This window comes from Pristiophorus japonicus, chromosome 12, assembly GCF_044704955.1.
Source record: "Pristiophorus japonicus isolate sPriJap1 chromosome 12, sPriJap1.hap1, whole genome shotgun sequence".
NCBI classification, from domain to species: Eukaryota; Metazoa; Chordata; class Chondrichthyes; family Pristiophoridae; genus Pristiophorus; species Pristiophorus japonicus.
Window position 1 is genome coordinate 189,273,503 of NC_091988.1, and position 19,447 is coordinate 189,292,949.

The 19,447-nt window shown below is 44.1% G+C and overlaps 1 protein-coding gene across 11 annotated transcripts in view; it reads right to left on the reverse strand.

Moving 5' to 3' along the window:
- Positions 1-19,447, reverse strand: part of ncoa6 (nuclear receptor coactivator 6) — an 86,549-nt gene that overhangs the window by 35,964 nt on the left and 31,138 nt on the right. For 9 of the 11 annotated variants that reach the window (XM_070896313.1, XM_070896314.1, XM_070896310.1 and 6 more), the window contains 4 exons: positions 12,043-12,804; positions 9,077-9,226; positions 7,452-8,568; positions 7,114-7,173 (listed from right to left, as the gene is read on the reverse strand). In XM_070896313.1, coding sequence (XP_070752414.1) covers positions 7,114-7,173; positions 7,452-8,568; positions 9,077-9,226; positions 12,043-12,802 — 2,087 coding nt within the window. In that variant the 5' untranslated portion in view covers positions 12,803-12,804. The remainder of the gene's footprint in view (positions 1-7,113; positions 7,174-7,451; positions 8,569-9,076; positions 9,227-12,042; positions 12,805-19,447) is intronic. The other 2 variants (XM_070896308.1, XM_070896307.1) reach the window with 1 other exon arrangement.

Here is a 19,447-nt window from a genome sequence, read left to right on the forward strand (position 1 = left end):
GAGAATTCCAAAGATTCACCACCCTCTGAGTGAAGAAATTTCTCCTTATCTCAGTCTTAAATGGCTGACCCCTTACTCTAGATTCCCCAGCTAGAGGAAACATAGTCCCTGCATCTACTCTATGAATCCCTCGAAGAATATTATATATTTCAATGAGATCACCTCTCATTCACCTAAACTCTATGAGAATATAGGCCTAGTCTACTCAATCGCTCCTTATTAGGACAATCCCAATCCCCCCATCCCAGAAATCAGTCTGGTCAACCTTTGTTGCTCTCTCTCTATGGCAAGTATATCCTTCCTTAGGTAAGGAGACCAAAACTATGCACAATACTCCAGGCTGTGGTCTCACCAGGGCCCTATATAATTGCAGTAACACATCTTATACTCAAATCCTCTTGTAATATTGGCCAACATACCATTTGCTTTCTTAATTGCTTGTTGTACCTGTATGTTAACTTTCAATGATTCGTGTACAAGGACACCAACATTTCCCAATCTCGCACCATTTAAAAAATACTGTTTTTCTATTTTTCCTACCAAATTTCCCCACATTATTCCATTTACTATGTTCTTGCCCACTCACTTAGCCTGTCTATATCCCCTTGAAGTCTCTTCACATCCTCTTCACGACTTACATTCCGACCTAGCTTTGTATCATCAGCAAACTTGGATATATAACATTTGGTCCCCTCATCTAAATCATTGATATAGATTGTAACTAGCTGAAGCCCCAGCACTGATCCTTGCGTCACCCCACTAGTTACAGTCTGCCAACCCAAAAATTTCCCTAGGAGTGGAAATATCCTCTCAGCATCCACCCCTTGTCGAGCCCCCTCATTATCTTATATGTTTCAATAAGATCACCTCTCATTCTTCTGAATTCCAATGTGTATAAGCCCAAACAATCTCCCTAAGTCAACCCCCTCATCTCCGTAATCAACCAAGTGAACCTTCTCTGAACAGCCTCCAATGCAAGTAAATCCTTCCTTAAATACGGAGACCAAAACTGTACGCAGTACTCTAGGTGTGACCTCACCAATACCCTGTACAGTTTTAGCAAGACTTCTCTGCTTTTATAATCCATTGGCCTTTATTGCAAGGGGCAACATTCCATTTGCCTTCCTGATCACTTGCTGTACCTGCATACTAACCTTTTGTGTTTCATGCACAAGGACCCCCAGGTCCCTCTGTACTGCAGCACTTTGCAATTTTTCTCCATTTAAAATTATAATTTGCTTTTCTATATTTTCTGCCAAAGTGGATAACTTCATATTTTCCTCACATTATACTCCATCTGCCAAATTTTTGCCCACTCACTTAGCCTGTCTATATCCCTTTGCAGATTTTTTGTCCTCCTCACAATTTGCGTTCCCACCCATCTTTGTATCATCAGCAAACTTGACTACATTACACTCAGTCCCTTCATGCAAGTCATTAATATAGATTTTAAATAGTTGAGGCCCCAGCACCAATTCCTGCGGCACCCCACTAGTCACTGTTTGCCAACTGGAAAATGACCCATTTATCCCAACTCTGTTTGTTAGCCAATCCTCTATCCATGCTAATACATTATCCCCAACCCCATGAACTTTTATCTTGTGCAATAACCTGTTATGTAGCACCTTATCGAATGCCTTCTGGAAATCCAAATACACCACATCCACTGGTTCCCCCTTACCCATCCTGCTCGTTACATCCTCAAAGAACTCCAGCAAATTTGTCAAACATAATTTCCCTTTCATAAAACCATGCTGACTGCGCTTGATTGAATTATACTTTTCCAAATGTCCCGCTACTGCTTCCTTAATAATGGACTCCAGCATTTTCCCAAAGACAGATGTTAGGCTAACTGGTCTATTAGTTTCCTGCTTTTTGTCTGCCTCCTTTTTTAAATAGGGGCGTTACATTTGCAGTTTTCCATTCCGTTAGGATCGCCCCAGAATCCATGGAATTTTGGTAGATTACAACCAATGCATCCACTATCTCTGCAGCCACTTCTCTTAAGACCCTAGGATGCAAGGACCTGTCCGCCTTTAGTCCCATTATTTTACAGAGTACTACTTCATTAGTGATCGTGATTGTATTAAGTTCCTCCCTCCCTATAGTCCCTTGATTATCCACTATTGAGATGTTTAGTGTCTTCTACCGTGAAGACCGATATAAAATAGTTGTTCAGCGTCTCTGCCATTTCCCTGTTCTCCATTATTAATTCCCCAGTCTCAATCCTCTAGGGGACCAACATTTACTTTAGCCACTCTTTTCCTTTTTATGCACCTGTAGAAACTCTTACTATCTGTTTTTATATTTCGTGCTAGTTTACTTTCATAATCTATCTTCCCTCTCTATCAATTTTTTTAGTTGTTCTTTGCTGACTTTTAAAAGTTTCCCAATCCTCTGGCCTTCCACTAGTCTTGGCCACATTGTATGCCCTCGTTTTCAATTTGATATCATCCCTTATTTCCTTAGTTAGCCACGGATGGTTATCCCTTCTCTTAGTCTTTCCTTCTCATTGGAATATATTTTTGTTGAGAGTTATGAAATATCTCCTTAAATGTCTGCCACTGCATATCAACCGTCCCATACTTTAAACTATTTTCCCAGACCACTTTAGCCAACTCTGCCCTCATACCTTTGTAGTCTCCTTTAGTTAAGCAATAACATTTGCAAACAGTGGGCAAATGTCACGTGATCAAGCATCACGAGCAGTGTCATGCGATTGAATGCCATGTGATCAAATGTCACATGATCAAATCTCCAGGAATACATCAAACCAGAGTTGGCAACCCTATCCAAATGATGTCAGTCTTTGGATGATCGTATGCTATTATTTAAAGATGGGCAAGGAATTTTCCTGGTGCCTAAAATACTTTCAACCAACACCACTAATAACTGATTATCTGGTTATTCATCGCTTTACAGTGGGAACTTGCGGAAAAATGACTGGAACATTTGCCCACATTGCAGTTACTACATGTCGAAGTATTTCACTGCATACAAAAATACTTTGGGTGTTTCTGAAGGGCACGACCGGTCTTAATCTAAACAAGTTTTTTTCTTTATTCAATATGTTGGAATACCATGTTAACATAGGGGTTTTAATGAAGGAACAAATATATGTAAAGGTTATTTTAGAAACAAACTGCAAACACAACAAAACAGAAAAGATGCAAAAAAAATGTTTTAAAAGATGAAAGAGTGGCAATGAAATGATAATTGAACACAGAAACTGCACACTCATAAATGTAAAGAAATGAAATTACTTGTATGAAACATACATTTTGCAGGAGTATTGTGTTGTCAGACCAACTTGAAGAATATTTTCATGTTAAGCATTCCCATGGTACCTGCCACTTTAAGAAAAGTTCCTCAAACAAATTCCAACAAAGTTTTCGCATCTTGTATTCTCGTCTTAATACAAGAAATAAAATAATTCTAATGAGATTTTTCAAAATGAGCCCTTTGCAAAATGTTAATCTCATACACAGCTCATGTTATACAAAGGTACTTGTATCAAATTGAAAAGATACCCTAAATATACTAACTAATCTTCATCCCGGTTAGAGTACTTGCATTAAATAGAGTGACAATTATTTTAACCTTTTGCGAGTATGGCATTTCATCACTGTGTAATATGCAAAAGATCTTAGCAAAGAATTATTCAAATATGTTCTGATTCCTATTTTCCAAGTCTACTGCTCCCTTTGAAATGTTGAATTATTCACTAGCCTGGTGCCCTGATATCATAGAATTTTACGACACAGAAGGCAGCCAGTCTGCTCACTATCCATATTCAATGGACATGCAAGATTTCTGAAACACCCGATTAAACCCTGCTAAAGTACAGGTTACTCAGCTGCCATTTTCCAAGACTGCTTCACAGAAATATATGAGTCACAACTCCTCTTGTTCCGCTACGTGTGGGAGACACATAAGATGCACACACGTTAAACATTAATCTGCAGAGCAGGGACGTTTGGCTGGAGATGGCTGCACTGACTTTGAAATCTGAATACTGACAAATGGCCCAAATAGAGACCGCCCATATAACTTGGGCATACACAATATTCTTTCAACTGAAAAAGACCAATCTGGATGGACAATGATAAAAAGGGATCTGAAGTATAGATTGCAAAAGTTGAAAAATGGAAAATTATTGAAAGCATCAGAAAGACACAATTAACTAGCCTGAAGATGGCAGTGATATTACAAGCATTTAATAAAGTGTAATGTTGGGTAAATGTGCAATTAACCACTTGAACCCCCTCCCTACCCAAAAAAAATTCAACAATACAATTCTTGATTCTGTCCTTGCAAAACATCCAGGAGATAACAACAACTTGTATTTATATAGCGTCTTCAACGTAGTAAAATGTTTCACAGGCACATTATCAAAGAAAATTTGACATTGAGCCACATAAAGAGATATTTGGGCAGATGACCAAAGAGGTAGGTTTTAAGGAGCATGGTAAAGGAGGAAATATCTTGAACTGTAAAAAAAACCCAGCACTGACAGTTTCAAGTCCGTTATTAAAGGTAGGAGCAATGAGGTGGCAAATTACAAGCATCACACAAGTGTATTACACATTAAAAGCAGAATGGCTTGTGACCTTTCCCACAGAATATTGGTCAATAAGCTAAACAAGCTTAGTGAGAATGAAGCAGAGAGCAGAAGTCAGTCATTTCCCCCAAAAAGATGAAGGGAAAACTGGAGAACAATCATTGTCGTTCCATTAACACAGTCAGCTCAACAGAGATGTCGACAACCTCACTGCAAATCACTTACCATCTTGAGATGTAAAAACAGATTTAAAGAAACATAAAAACAGGTATCAGACTTGGCTCAACGGTAGCACGCTCGTCCGAGTTACAGGATTGTGGATTCCAGCCCTACTCTAGAGATTCGAGCAAATAATCTAGGCTAACACTTCAGCACAGTGAAACGTTTCAAAGGGGAGTTCTCCATGTCCTGGCCAACTTCACCTCTCAATCAACACAACTAAAACAGATTATCTGATCATTTAGCTCATTGTTGTTTTTGGAACCTTGCTGTGCACAAATTGGCTGCCATATTTTCCTCTATTACAACAGTGACTACACTTCAAAAATACTTCATTGGTCGTGAAGTGTTTTAGGACATTCCGAGATTGTGAAATGGAAGCTTATTCTTCAAAATTGATAAGCTACAAAAATTAGGCACTTTCTAGCAAAGGATTTAATTCTTCCTACCAAAATTTTGCCAATGAATAATCCCAGACAAGGCAAGAAAAGCTCAAATGTATGAAATGGGGAATTAAATGACACCACTAGGTTGATTCCGGGGATGAGGGGTTGGCTTATGAGGAAAGGTTGAGTAGGTTGGGCCTCTACTCATTGGAATTCAGAAGAATGAGAGGTGATCTTATCGAAACATATAAGATTATAAGGGGCCTTGACAAGGTGGATGCAGAGAGGATGTTTTCACTGATGGGGGAAGACTAGAACTAGAGGGCATGATTATAGAATAAAGGGCCACCCATTTAAAACAGAGAGGAGGAGAAATTTCTTCTCTCAGAGGGTTGTTAATCTGTGGAATTCGCTGCCTCAGAGCTGTGGAAGCTGGGACATTGAATAAATTTAAGATAGAAATAGACAGTTTCTTAAACGATAAGGGGATAGGGGTTCTGGGGAGCGGGCGGGGAAGTGGAGCTGAGTCCATGATCAGATCAACCATGATCTGACTGAATGGCGGAGCAGGCTCGAGGGGCCATATGACCTACTCCTGCTCCTATTTCTTATGTTCAGAAGCAATAGAACCAATCTACTCCCGAGTGTTGTTCCTCTGTGACAGCTGCTGAGGTACAAAGTAAAAAAAGAACGGCCTAAGTATTAGTCCGGCTCACAGCAAACAAATGACCTATAATTTGAAGTAAATCTGCACTTTAATAACATCTTCTCATGGTATCATCAGGATAGCTGGAGTAGAATATGAACATTTCACATTGATGTAGTTAGGGATTCTCTTCTGAGGTTGCAGCTGAAGAATATTATTGAGACGGTTTTACTCAGTTTAACATTGGGTGCTAAAGATAGATGAATGATACAGTTGAGTTCAACTGCATCCTTACATGGACACCAAGGGGCCAAAATTCAGGGTCTCAGAGACCTGTTAATGCCCGTTTTCGGTGGCCATTCCTAAAAATCAAAGACCGCTGCTTTGAGGTCAACAGGCCGACCCGACCTATATTCAGGTCGGGGATTTCTTCGGCCTGGATCTCATTCCGCCCAAGTAGTTGCACCGCCAATTTAAAAGGAATAAAAAAAAAACACTTACCAACCATTTTCAGCCGAATCCCTCAATCCCCCGCCCCGCGGTGCCCCCGGCAGGTTTTTCTGCCAGTGCAGCATCTCCGAACTGAGTGAGGCCCGGCAGCGCAGCCGTCCTTAAAGGGGAGGGCCCACTGCCGTGGCCGCAATGTAAGAATTTTTGCCGGCCAACCGGCAAAATACTGGCCCCAGGTTCGGCCGGGCCACCAACGGGCAGCCTGGCACCCCCTCTTGGGAGCCAGGCCACTGGCCCGGCCTAAACTCTCCCTGGGTGACCCCGTGGCCAAAGTTAAAAAAAACGATCGCATCTCTCCCCTGAAAATGGAAGTGCACCAAGAATTCCAGCGATGAATACCAGTTAAAAACTCATAGGTGCGCCAGCTTTCTGGTGCACCTGAATTTCTGTCCCCAAGTACTTCAATTTACATCTGTATTCTCACCAGAACGGAGGAGTGGGCCGAATCATAATCCAGGTTGATTAAAAAGAGAAAGTGTACTTTCCTCAATGAGTCAGCTCGTTAAGCCAGTGACTGCCTGGGCCTTGGAGATCTGGAAGGTCCTAGGTTTCATCCCTTATCTGTGCTATGTTAGCTGACCCCAGCCAAGTTGGCAGGAAGGGAGCAACAAGCTGCTACAATTGGCCTCTGTACCCAGGTTAACTGGAGAGAATGGGGCAGCGTTTCTGCTCTGGATGGCTATCCTGCAACCCTTGTTGAAATGCACATGGACATTGGGCAAGGACAGGATTGGGCTTGCTTTCCACCCGCCTCCCGCCCCTCCACTGTAGAATAGCTTGTCGATACTCACTGTCTTGGCTCACGCATGAGGAATGGCCAGAAGACTCTTGGCACCTGTGGAGCTATATCCCTGCAAAAAGGGGCAATGTTTTCGGAGGGTGGGGGAAGGCAGGGGAGAAAATTGACAGGAAAAGGAAAATAAAGAAAACCATTACTAACACAACCGAGTTAAAATGCAACAAGAAGAGGGTGTGTATTTCAAACACTTCACCAGTAAAGGGTGTCCCTTGGATTCCCAGCAACTTGCAATATCACCAGCCAAAACATCTACCACAGGCACGCAAAGCTTCCACAAGACGGTCTAGGGTGCTCCAGGGAAGAACACAATTTGTTTTGTTTTAAACTTACACATGCTGCGTTTGCTCTTCCGGCTGCTGAGCTCCGCTGTTCTTTTTCTTCTGCGATCGCGAGGGTTTTTTCTTCTTGGGTTTGTTGGCATTCTGGTTGTTCTGCTTGTTGGTCATAGCAAACTGCGCGGAGGTGATATCACTCTGCAGCAGGTTGACGAGCAACGGACTGGTCAGAGTGACGTCTTTATTGTTCGGAAAACCAGAGGCGGCGGCCAGTGACATCTGACTCCCACCTGCAGTGGCGCTGTAAGGAGCACTGAAGGGCATGCCGTGCCCTGAAAAATGGGGCCCAGAAGAGTTCCCTACCTGCATGGTCTGCATATGAGAAGCAACTGCACTTTGCTGCATTTGTAGGTCAGGCAGCATCTGTGTTAGATTGGCATCATTGGCTGATGTTGCAAGGTCACCGTGCTGCTGAGCTGAATGAGGTACAGAAGGTCGAAGCACTTGTCCCTGCATTCCAATCCCTTGAGAAGGATTCCCATTCAGAGAATTCTGCTGGATCATCTGAGTAGAAAATTGAACCATATTACCTTGCGAGTTTGTGGCAGGTCCCCTCATCATCTGACCTGGCCCCACGATTACATTTTGCTGGTTCGGATTATTGAACCCTTGTTTGTTTCCCTGCACCTGACTGACAACAATCTGTTCAGGAAGCCCCATCATCTGGCTTTGCTGTAATATGACTTGACCCTGAGGTCCTATTAATTGGCCATGAGTAGTCATTATTTGCTGACCCTGTTGTGAATGCAACTGCTTGGGTGGAGCCATCCGCTGTCCAGATGGAACGATATTATGACCTTGGGACGCCGCCATCATTTGGTTTTGGATGAGCTGGGGACGAGAAATAATCATCTGGTTTGACGAATGTAGACCTTGAGATTGAATGTTCATCATCTGGCCCTGTGAAGGTGCGATTTGTTGATGCATCCCAATAAACTGCGACTGAGGGCCCTGCTGCCCTTGCATGTTACCCATGTTCACTTGAGGAGTACTGACCGATTGCTGATTGTTCATGTTTCCGTGAAGTCCAAGGAGGTTTGCTTGCATCACATTAGGTGGCCCGTGAGACTGTACATTCATGGGATTTTGGGAAGCAGCGTTATTTGGACCACCTGGAAACAAAAGACAAAATGCTGTGAACTTCTTGCCAAACTAATCCTGCATTTTTTCATTTAATAATTTAGACAGCAATCAGAACATACACAAAAATCAATTCTGTGCATTACAGCAGCTGATTAATAATTACCAAGTGACTCACTCCTGCGCATTTCAACAATGTGGTGGATTATAAGCAACGTTCCCTTCAATCTTTTTGGGTGCGTGGCCACTTCAATGGGCTGCGGGGCCCCTTTAACAGGTTGCACGGCCCATTCAAATTTCCTCACATGCAGTTTTTCAATTGAAAAGCCAGTGACCAGCCTGCATGGGACCTGCAGACTGCTGTGCAGCCATGCAGCTTAACGGGAATATTGATCATTAGAACAATCCTACACGCACTATTTTTAAAAAAAAATAAAGTGGGATTTAGATATTTATCTCCCACCCAATTCTCTCCCTGAACGATGCTCAAACACTAATCGAACTTGATTTTTTTTTTTTGGGGGGGGGGGGGGAACCAACCTGTATGTTGCACATTCTGGTTGGCCGGCACCTGTAGAATTCCACTGTTCATCGAGGTGGCAGATGCAACAGCTTGGTTTATCTGTGCTTGAGTGAAGTTCTGATTAGGCTGGCCTGGAGGGAAGGTTGGTGGGAGACGCTTTGGCATGCCTAAGAGAAAGAGTGATAGTCGTGAGTTTTCATTTCAGTGTAATTGCTAATTCAATTCCAATTCTGAAAATAGTCCTGGAAGTAAAGAAAAGAACTTGGATTTAGGCAGTGCATTTCATGACCTTGGGATGTCCCAAAGCGCTTTACAGCCAAAGAAGCACTTTTGAAGTGTAGTCACTTAAGTCACAAACGCGACAGACAATTTGCACACGGCAAGATCCCACAAAGAGCAATGAAACAATTGACCAGGTCGTCTATTTTATTGATGTTGGTTGAGGGATAAATATTGGCCGAGACACCAGGAAGCACTCCCCTGCTCTTCAAATAGTGCCATCCCCTGCACAAGAACATAAGAAAAAGGAGCAGGAGTAGGCCTTTCAGCCCCTCGAGCCTGCTCGCCATTCAATAAGATCATGGCTGATCTTCTGCCTCAACTCCACCTTCCCACACTATCCTCAAATCCCGAGTCCCTTAGAATCCAAAAATCTATCAATCTCTGTCTCAAATATACTCACCAATTGAGCATCCATAGTCCTCTGGGGTAGAAAATTCCAAAGATTCACAACCCTTTGAGTACAGAAATTTCTTCTCATCTCAGTCCTAAATGGCCAACCTCTTATTCTGAACTGTGACCCCTCGTTTTAGACTGTCCAGCCAAGGGAAACATCCTCCCAGCATCGACCTTGTCAAGCCCCTTAAGAATTTTATATGTTTCAATGAGATCACCTCTCATTCTTCTAAACTCAAGGCAATATAGGCCTAGTCAACTCCAGCTCTCCTCGTAAGACAAATCCATTCATCCCATGAATCTGGTGAACCTTTTCTGCACTGCCACTAAGGCAAGTATATCCTTCCTTAGGTAAGAAGACCAAGACTGTACACAGTACTCCTAGGGCCGGATTTCCGTCAAGTTTTCGCTATGATTTGACCCTCTGTGGCGAAAACCCGGCTGCAAAGCCCGGGTGGGATCCGCGGGTACCTGTTTGCGGCGGCACTTTCAAGTACCACTGGGGAGAGATGCGCCGACGTGTAACAACGCGGATTGCGTTACCGTTGTACTTTCGGCACTCTCCCGACCCCTACCAGCAGCGGTAAATATAAAAACCTGCAAAAAAGGTTAAGTTAAAGTTTTTCTTTTTTTTTTTAAATTCTTTTTCAGTGATTTGCTAGCTAAGGGTTTCGTGAATGTTTTTTTTGCAATTCTACCCCCCGCCCCGCCCAAGGTCTCGATCACAGCACTCCCGGCCCCGGACTAAATTTGACGAAACTTCCATTTTTGCGCCGTGAATCCTCGTGCAATGCCCCCCCATTACTGATGTGCAGATGTAAAACCCGAAAGACTGGCCTAAAAACAAAAGCGCAGCGAAAACGTCAAGTTTCACGTATCACCTAACATTTTCGCCTAAAAAAACCCGAAAGCCCAAAATACGGCCCCAGGTGTGGTCTAAGCAAGGCCCTATATAATTGGAGTAAGACTTCTTTACTCTTATACTCCAATCCATTTATAATAAAGGCTAACACACCATTTGCCTTCCTAATTGCTTGCTGTGCCTGTATGTTAACTTTCTGTGAATCGTGTGCAAGGACATCCAGGTCCCTGTAAATACCAACATTTCCCAGTCTCTCACCTTCTAAAAAATATTCTGCTCTTTTATTTTTTCTACCAATAAGGATAACTTCACATTTCTCCACATTATACTCCATCTGCCAAGTTTTTGTCCACTCACTTAGCCTGTTTATATCCCTTTGCATCCTCTGCACAGCTTACTTTCTCACCTAGCTTTGTATCGTCAGCAAACTTGGATTCATCACACTTGGTCTCCTCCTCTAAGTCATTGATATAGATTGTAAATAGCTGAGGTCCAAGCACTAATCCTTGCGGCATTCCGCTAGTCACAGCGTACCGACCTGAAAATGACCCGTTTATTCCTACTCTGTTTTCTGTCCCTTAACCAATCCTCTATCCATGCTAATATATTACCCCCAATCCTATGAGCCCTAGTTTTGTGCAATAACCTCATATGGCACATTATCAAGTGTTTTTTTTAAATCCACATACACTACATCCACTGGCCCCCCCTGCTCGTTATAACCTCAAAAAATCGAACAGATTTGTCAAAGACGATTTCCCCTTCATAAATCCGTGTCGACTCTGCCCAATTATATTATGATTTGTTAAGTGCCCTGCTCCCACGTCCCCAATAATAGACGTTTAGCATTTTCCCTACTACTGATGTCATTACACTTCTTCCTCAGCTTTTGATCTACTATAAGGATTGTACTTTAAAAAAAATTCATTCTCGGGATGTGGGCACTGTAGCAAGGCCGCCATTTATTTTCATCCCTAATTGCTCTCAAGAAAGTGGTGAGCCGGCTTCTTGAAGCACTGCAGTCCATGTGGATTATAGTTTTTTGTAGCGGTTTTTAATACTGGCAAGTAGCTTGCAAGGCCATTTCAGAGGGCAGTTAAGAGTCTGGAGTCACATATAGGCCAGACCAGATAAGGACGGCAGATTACCTTCCCTAAAAGGACATTAATGAACCAGTTGGATTTTTAAGACAATCTGGTAGTTTCATGGTCACCATTACTGATACTAGCTTTTTAATCCAGAGTTATTTATAATTAACGGAATTTAAATTCCCTAGGTGCCATGGTGGGATTTGAACTCACGTCTCTGGAATATTAGTCCAGGCCTCTGGATTACTAGTCCTGTAACATAACCACAATGCTACCGTACCCGTATGATCCCAATAAAAATAAAAAATCATTATATTCCTCACTAACAAGTTTAATTTTTTAATGTTGCGATACTTACTTCCTATAGCAGAATGGGAACCCTGTGCCACCTGATTTCCTTGCATCATAAACCCAGCAGGCAGGCTTCCTTGCTGAACTATAGGACCTCGACTTGGAGAACTCTGGCACACGGCTGGCTGAAACGTCTGAGGGAGGGAGCTGCTCTGGGGCGTCCGGGGTCCTATATGCTGCTGTGGCTGGTTCACCGTGGGCGAAGATGAAGGGGAGCTTTGTTGGAAAGAGGAAGGAGATGAAGCCGGAGACTTGTTGGTTAGGTGAGGCTGCTGCAAGGGGGTAGGAACTCGAGAAGGTCCTCCCTGATGGCTCTTGGGGGGCGGTGACGCAAACTGCGGCGAGTTGCAAGGCTGAGTAAAGGTTTGATGGCCTTGCGATGTTTGTTGGCTTCCGAATGGGTATGGAGGGGGAGGATGAGCAGGGGTCTGCACAGTCGCCAGGGACGGCCTGGCCTGGAGTTGCTGCGGCTGCATCTGTCCAGGCATAGGAGCCTTCTTCCAGATCTGGTTTGCCAAAGTTCCCAAGGCCCCCTGGGTGGAGGGTGGTTGGATTGTTGCGGCTGGGACTTGATTCCATGTGGCAGCTATGGAAATTTGAGCCGGATTAAATGGAGGACGTCCCCCCTGCAGTTGGTGTTGCTGGAGATTGGCTGGGGCTATCTGCCGATTGGTTGACATAGTCTGCACAATGTGAGGCTGTGGAGGCAATGATCCAGAGGGGTGACCTGATGCTTGAATGTTGAGAGTTGACAGAACAGAATCCATACCTGGTAAAAAAAAATACAACACTTAATTTCAAAGCTGGGAATTCAAATATTGTAAAATATTTGTCATTATCACAGGCAATAATGCTTTTTCAGAATGAGGTTACCAGCTGTAGCATTGCCATATAGGATATTAAAATCTGACATTGCTGTAATGATTGGATTCAGCTTTCAAAGGGTTATCTCTCCCAAGGCAATGCAACACTTTTTAAACTCAATATTAACCATGAAGTCCAAGAAGAAACTAGGCTAGTTGCCATGGCAATCAGAAGCGTTTAGCTACCCAAAAAAGGGATGTGCCAGCCAAATTTATTTATGCAAGTTTCTATGGGCTCAATTTTCCCCAATGCTGTTTTTTGCCGTTTTTCTTGGCCCCGACAACTTCAAAAAAAAGTAGCAAGATTCCCCGTTCTATTTTTTGAAATTGGCGCTGCGCAGCCTAGCCTGTAGCTTCGGGGGGGGGGGGGGGGAGGGGGGGGAGGGTGTGGAGCCTAATGTCTGCGCCAAAAAAAACGATGCGCCCTCTTCTGTACACACGCGAAAAAAAAGGGACGTTTTTGACGTGATTCCTATGGGCGCGCATGCGCAGTACACCTCCCAGTCTGCATTCGGCCATTTTTAAAGAGAGTTGTGTGTGGGAACGTTAATTCTCATTCGAAAAATCGGAGCTCCAATACAAGATGCAACGCGGCGCAAGGACCAAGAATTTTATAGCATGAAGTGGAGGCACTAGTTACTGTGACTGAGGGCAGATGGCACGAGCTGGACACCAGCAGAGGTCACATAAAAATTCCACCAAAAAAAAAGAAGAATCGCTGGAACCAACTTGCAGAAGATTACAGTGAAATGGTAACCACCCCAAGGTCTGGAGGCCAGTGCAAAAATAAGTGGCAGGACCTTGGTCAAGTAGTTAGTACAAGTAATATTTTCATTTATTCAATGGAATTGCAATTGTAAATGTGACCAGCTGCATATGTCCCACCCAGCAGAAGGCACCCTCTAAAAAGTTATATTTTCATCTTTACAGAGTAAGGTGGCACACAACAAACGAGAAAGAACTCGAACAGGAGGAGGCCCAGCAAATCTGCAGCTACCGACACCCTTAGGAAGGGAGGGTTGCTGCTTTGATGGGTCCTACCTGGAGAAAATCAACCACCACTGCAAAAGCTGGGCCCACACCCACAAGCTGGGAGAGGGTAAGTCATGCAAATTCTACAGTCTGGCTTTGCCAAATGTTAAGTACTGCACAGGATAGCCATGCTTCGGTTCATGCAATTTGCTATCATTCATCGTGGTCCTTCAAATGAGCCCGTTGCCTGCGCTGCGTGAGCCTACTCATGCCACCCTGTCCCCTCCTTTGCTGCGAACCATTTGTCTGCTCTGATATATTTTGCAGAACTTGAGGCCATCCCTGACGAGGCTGAAGCTGATACAGATGATGAATCAATCATACATGGACCTGAAGAGGAGAACATCTTCCAATCTCACTTTCCAGACCAAGAGCATGGGGATGAGGGGGAAGGAGATCAGATGGATGAAGCCCCCACTGTTGTACTCACTCTGGAGGAGGTGCAGGTACCACCCATTGAGGTGCCAGTCCCTTCCGGAATAAGGTGGACGAATTAACTGCGCAGATAGCAGTTAACGAATATGATGTAATTGGCATCACGGAGACATGGCTCCAGGCTGGGAACTCAACATCCAGGGGTATTCAACATTTAGGAAGGATAGACAGAAAGGAAAAAGGAGGTGCTGTGGCGTGCTGGTTAAAGAGGAAATTAATGCAATAGTAAGGAAGGACATTAGCTTGGATGATGTGGAATCTGTATGGGTGGAGCTACAGAATACCAAAGGGAAGAAAACGCTGGTGGGAGTTGTGTACAGACCACCAAACAGTAGTAATGAAGATGGGGATAGCATCAAACAAGAAATTAGGGATGCGGCAATAAAGGTACAGCAGTTATCATGGGCGACTTTAATCTACATATTGACTGGACTAACCAAACTGGTAGCAATGCGGTGGAGGAGGATTTCCTGGAGTGTATTAGGGATGGTTTTCTAGACCAATATGTCAAGGAACCAACTAGAGGGCAGGCCATCCTAGATTGGATGATGTGTAATGAGAAAGGACTAATTAACAATCTTATTGTGCGAGGCCCCTTGGGGAAGAGTGACCATAATATGGTAGAATTCTTCATTAAGATGGAGAGTGACAAAGTTAATTCAGAGACTAGGGTCCTGAACCTGGGGAAAGGTAACTTCAATGATATGAGAGTGAATTGGCTAGAATAGACTGCGGAATGATACTTAAAGGGTTGACGGTGGATAGGCAATGGCAAAGATTTAAAGATCACATGGATGAACTTCAACAATTGTACATCCCTGTCTGGAGTAAAAATAAAAAGGGGAAGGTGGCTCAACCGTGGCTAACCAGGGAAATTAAGGATAGTGTTAAATTCAAGGAAGAGGCATATAAATTGGCCAGAAAAAGCAGCAAACCTGAGGATTGGGAGAATTTTGTAATACAGCAGAGGACGACAAAGGGTTTAATTAGGAGGGGGAAAATAGAGTATGAGAGGAAGCTTGCTGGGAACATAAAAACTGACTGCAAAAGCTTCTATAGATATGTGAAGAGAAAAAGATTAGTGAAAACAAACGTAGGTCCCTTGCAGTCAGATTCAAGTGAATTTATAATGGGGAACAAAGAAATGGCGGACCAGTTAAACAAATACTTTGGTTCTGTTTTCACAAAGGAAGACACAAATAACCTTTCGGAAATACTAGGGGACCGAAGGTCTAGTGAGAAGGAGGAACTGAAGGATATCCTTATAAAGTGGGAAATTGTGTTTGGGAAATTGATGGGATTGATGGGGCCTGATAGTCTACATCCCAGAGTACTTAAGGAAGTGGCCATAGAAATAGCGGATGCATTGGTGATCATTTTCCAACAGTCTATCAACTCTGGATCAGTTCCTATGGACTGGAGGGTAGCTAATGTAACACCACTGTTTAAAAGAGGAGAAAACGGGTCATTATAAACCGGTTAGCCTGACATCAGTAGTGGGGAAAATGTTGGAATCAGTTATTAAAGATGAAAAAGCAGCTCAGAATCGCAGTGGAAAGCAGTGACAGGATCGGTCCAAGTCAGCATGGATTTATGAAAGGGAAATCATGCTTGACAAATCTTCTGGAATTTTTTGAGGATGTAACTAGTAGAGTGGACAAGGGAGAACCAGTGGATGTGGTGTATTTGGACTTTGAAAAAGGCTTTTGACAAGGTCCCACACAAGAGATTGGTGTGCAAAATCAAAGCACATGGTATTGGGGGTAATGTACTGACGTGGATAGAGAACTGGTTGGCAGACAGGAAGCAGAGAGTCGGGGATAAACGGGTCCTTTTCAGAATGGCAGGCAGTGACTAGTGGGGTGCCGCAGGGCTCAGTGCTGGGACACCAGCTCTTTACAATATACATTAATGATTTAGATGAAGGAATTGAGTGTACTATCTCCAAGTTTGCAGATGACACTAAACTGGGTGGTGGTGTGAGCTGTGAGGAGGACGTTTAAAAGGCTGCAGGGTGACTTGGACAGGTTAGGTGAGTGGGCAAATGCATGGCAGATGCAGTATAATGTGGATAAATGTGAGGTTATCCACTTTGGGGACAAAAACACAAAGGCAGAATATTATCTGAATGGCGGCAGATTAGGAAAAGGGGAGGTGCAACGAGAGTCATTGAAAGCTGGCATGCAGGTACAGCAGACGGTGCAGAAGGCAAATGGTATGTTGGCTTCATAGCTAAGGGATTTGAGTATAGGAGCAGGGAGGTCTTGCTGCAGTTGTACAGGGCCTTGGTGAGGCCTCACCTGGAATATTGTGTTCAGTTTTGGTCTCCTAATCTGAGGAAGGATGTTCTTGCTATTGAGGGAGTACAGCGAAGGTGCACCAGACTGATTCCAGGGATAGCGGGACTGACATATGAGGAGAGACTGGATCAACTGGGCCTTTATACATTGGAGTTTAGAAGGATGAGAGGAGATCTCATAGAAACTTACAAGATTCTGACTGGACTGGACAGATTAGATGTGGGAAGAATGTTCCCGATGATGGGGAAGTCCAGAACCAGGGTACAAGGTCTTAGGACATTTAGGACTGAGATGAGGAGAAAGTTCTTCACTCAGAGAGTTGTTAACCTGTGGAATTCCCTACCACAGAGAGTTGTTGATGCCAGTTCATTGGATATATTCAAGGGGGAGTTAGATATGGCCCTTACGGCTAAAGGGATCAAGGGGTATGGAGAGAAAACAGGAAAGGGGTACTGAGGGAATGATCAGCCATGATCTTACTGAATGATGGTGCAGGCTCGAGGGGCCAAATGGTCTACTCCTGCACCTATTTTCTATGTTTCCTTGAGTGGTATGAGTGTTGGTGGGACAGTCCATGGTTTCCCACCATCCGAGGCTGGGGATTCCAGTGGGGTGGGGTGCAGCTAGGCACACCCAAGGCCCCACCTCCAAGGCTGCGGGTCCTAGTGGAATGCAACAAGCCACTCCTAGGGTGAGGAGGGTAAGGAGAGCTCGACAGCACTCTCCTGAGGTGCAGGATCTAACAGAAGTGGTTCAGATGATGGCAATGAGTGCGGAGAGCATTGACCTTACCCGATCACTCCTGGACACCTTCAGTGGGGTGGGTGATGAGGTATCGGGAGAAGTAACAATACTCTCACGAGAAATGGAAACACTGTCCGGGAACATGAGGGAGGGAATGTCGGAGTTAGCTGCTGCAATAAGGGAACACGCCCATTGACAGAATCAATTACCAGTCCCACTCCAATCCCCAGACCAGCCTCTGAAGAGGCCCAAGCCGGGCCCTCCACATTACCACCTGCCACCCATCAAAGAAGTGCACATTGCCCAAGTTGTTCGAAAGAATACCAACCCAAGATTCACTGCGTCACCGCCTGCGGGCAGGGGTGGAGTCACCAAGACCAAGCGCAGCGGGCAGACTTAGAATAAGGTGGAGAAGAGATGGGTGCAGCCTTTCTTTTGATGTTACTGTTATTATTATTGTTGTTATTGTTGTAACTGTTCTAACTGTTCTCAAATTAAAAGTTTTTTGTTAAGTTATGTAAATTTACAAGTTTAAAAGTTTGTACATGATCTTAAAAGTTTGCAAGTTATCTTAACTAAAAACTTTAAAGTTTGATACAAGAATATTTTTATTAAAGTACAAACAAATGTTTGTTAAACTTTTGAATAAAATATATTTTAAATTCTACCTGAATTTTTACATTATTTGTTCCATTATTAACAACTTTTTGAACTAAACAAGAATCATTTCCATCATTTGTTCCATTAACACAACACAACATTATGGAACATGTCCAAACAGTAAACATGGTCCATGTGGAATAGTTGCCACTGAGCCTTCAGGTAGCAAAGCGTTCACGGATGAGCTGCTGGTGCAAGGCTCGAGCAATCGTTAAAAGGGCACAATGGCCCGCCATCCTCCGCCGTCGTGCTCCAGGTTCAGGTACTTGCATGGCTTCCTCGTCCTCCTGCTCATCAGCCACTCTCACCTCAGGTGGGTCTTCTACTACCAGCTGTTGCTGCCTCATGATGGCTAAGTTATGCAGCATGCAACGCACACAACAGTGAACTGACCGACAATCTCAGGGGAGTATTGCAAGAAGCCTCCGGAATGGTCCAAACATCAGAAACGCTGTTTTAAGATGCCAATGGTCCTCTCTATTATGCAGCAACATGTTGTATTCCCGGTCAGCTTCCGTCCGGGTTACGCGTAGGGGCGTCATGAGCCAGGTGGCGAAACTGTACCCTTTGTCTCCCAGTAGTCAGCTCTGCCCTTCTGGCTGCTGCTGAAACATGGCGGATATAACACTCTCGCGTAGGATGAACGCATCATGGGTGCTCCCAGGGTATCTTGCATCTACTGACATGATGTGACGCACATCCTCACACACAAGCTGCACATTAACGGAGTGGAAGTCTTTTCTGTTCCTCTACATCTCGGAATCCTCCAAGGTGCTCGCAAGGTACAATCAATGCAGCACTGTACCTTTGGGAAGCCAACAATCCTGGAGAAGCCCACAGCCTTTTCATGCATTGCCTAGGCGATCATGGGGAACTTTATGTCGTCAATTCTCCGGATGTATAGTGTAGCAGTCACATGCCAAATACAGATATGTGTTGCTTGTTGAGAAATGGAGCGCACATCCCCAGTTGTGGCCTGGAACGATCCCGATGCATAGAATGAAAGTGCAGCTGTAACCTTCACTTCCAACTAACAAAGCAGGCCTCCTGATGCTTCTACGCTGCAGGTCTGCTTTTACTAACTCACAGATCTGTTACAAGTTCTTTACGGAAACGTCGCCTTCTGACACAGTCGGCATCACTCAGGTGCAGGTACGAACGCCTGCCTCAATATACCAGACGTGGGCAAGGCCTCCTGCCCAGCACCCTACGTGATCTGAGGTTCCTCATGCGATGATGCCGAATCAATTGTCTCCTCCGCAGCACCATCATGCAGAAGGCTTGCACAAGGTATGGCATTTTCAGTATTGCCCCCATGATTAAATTGTACCTTTTCAAAAAGCTCAAAACAGCAGGCAGGACAAAGTTTTTTGTTCTT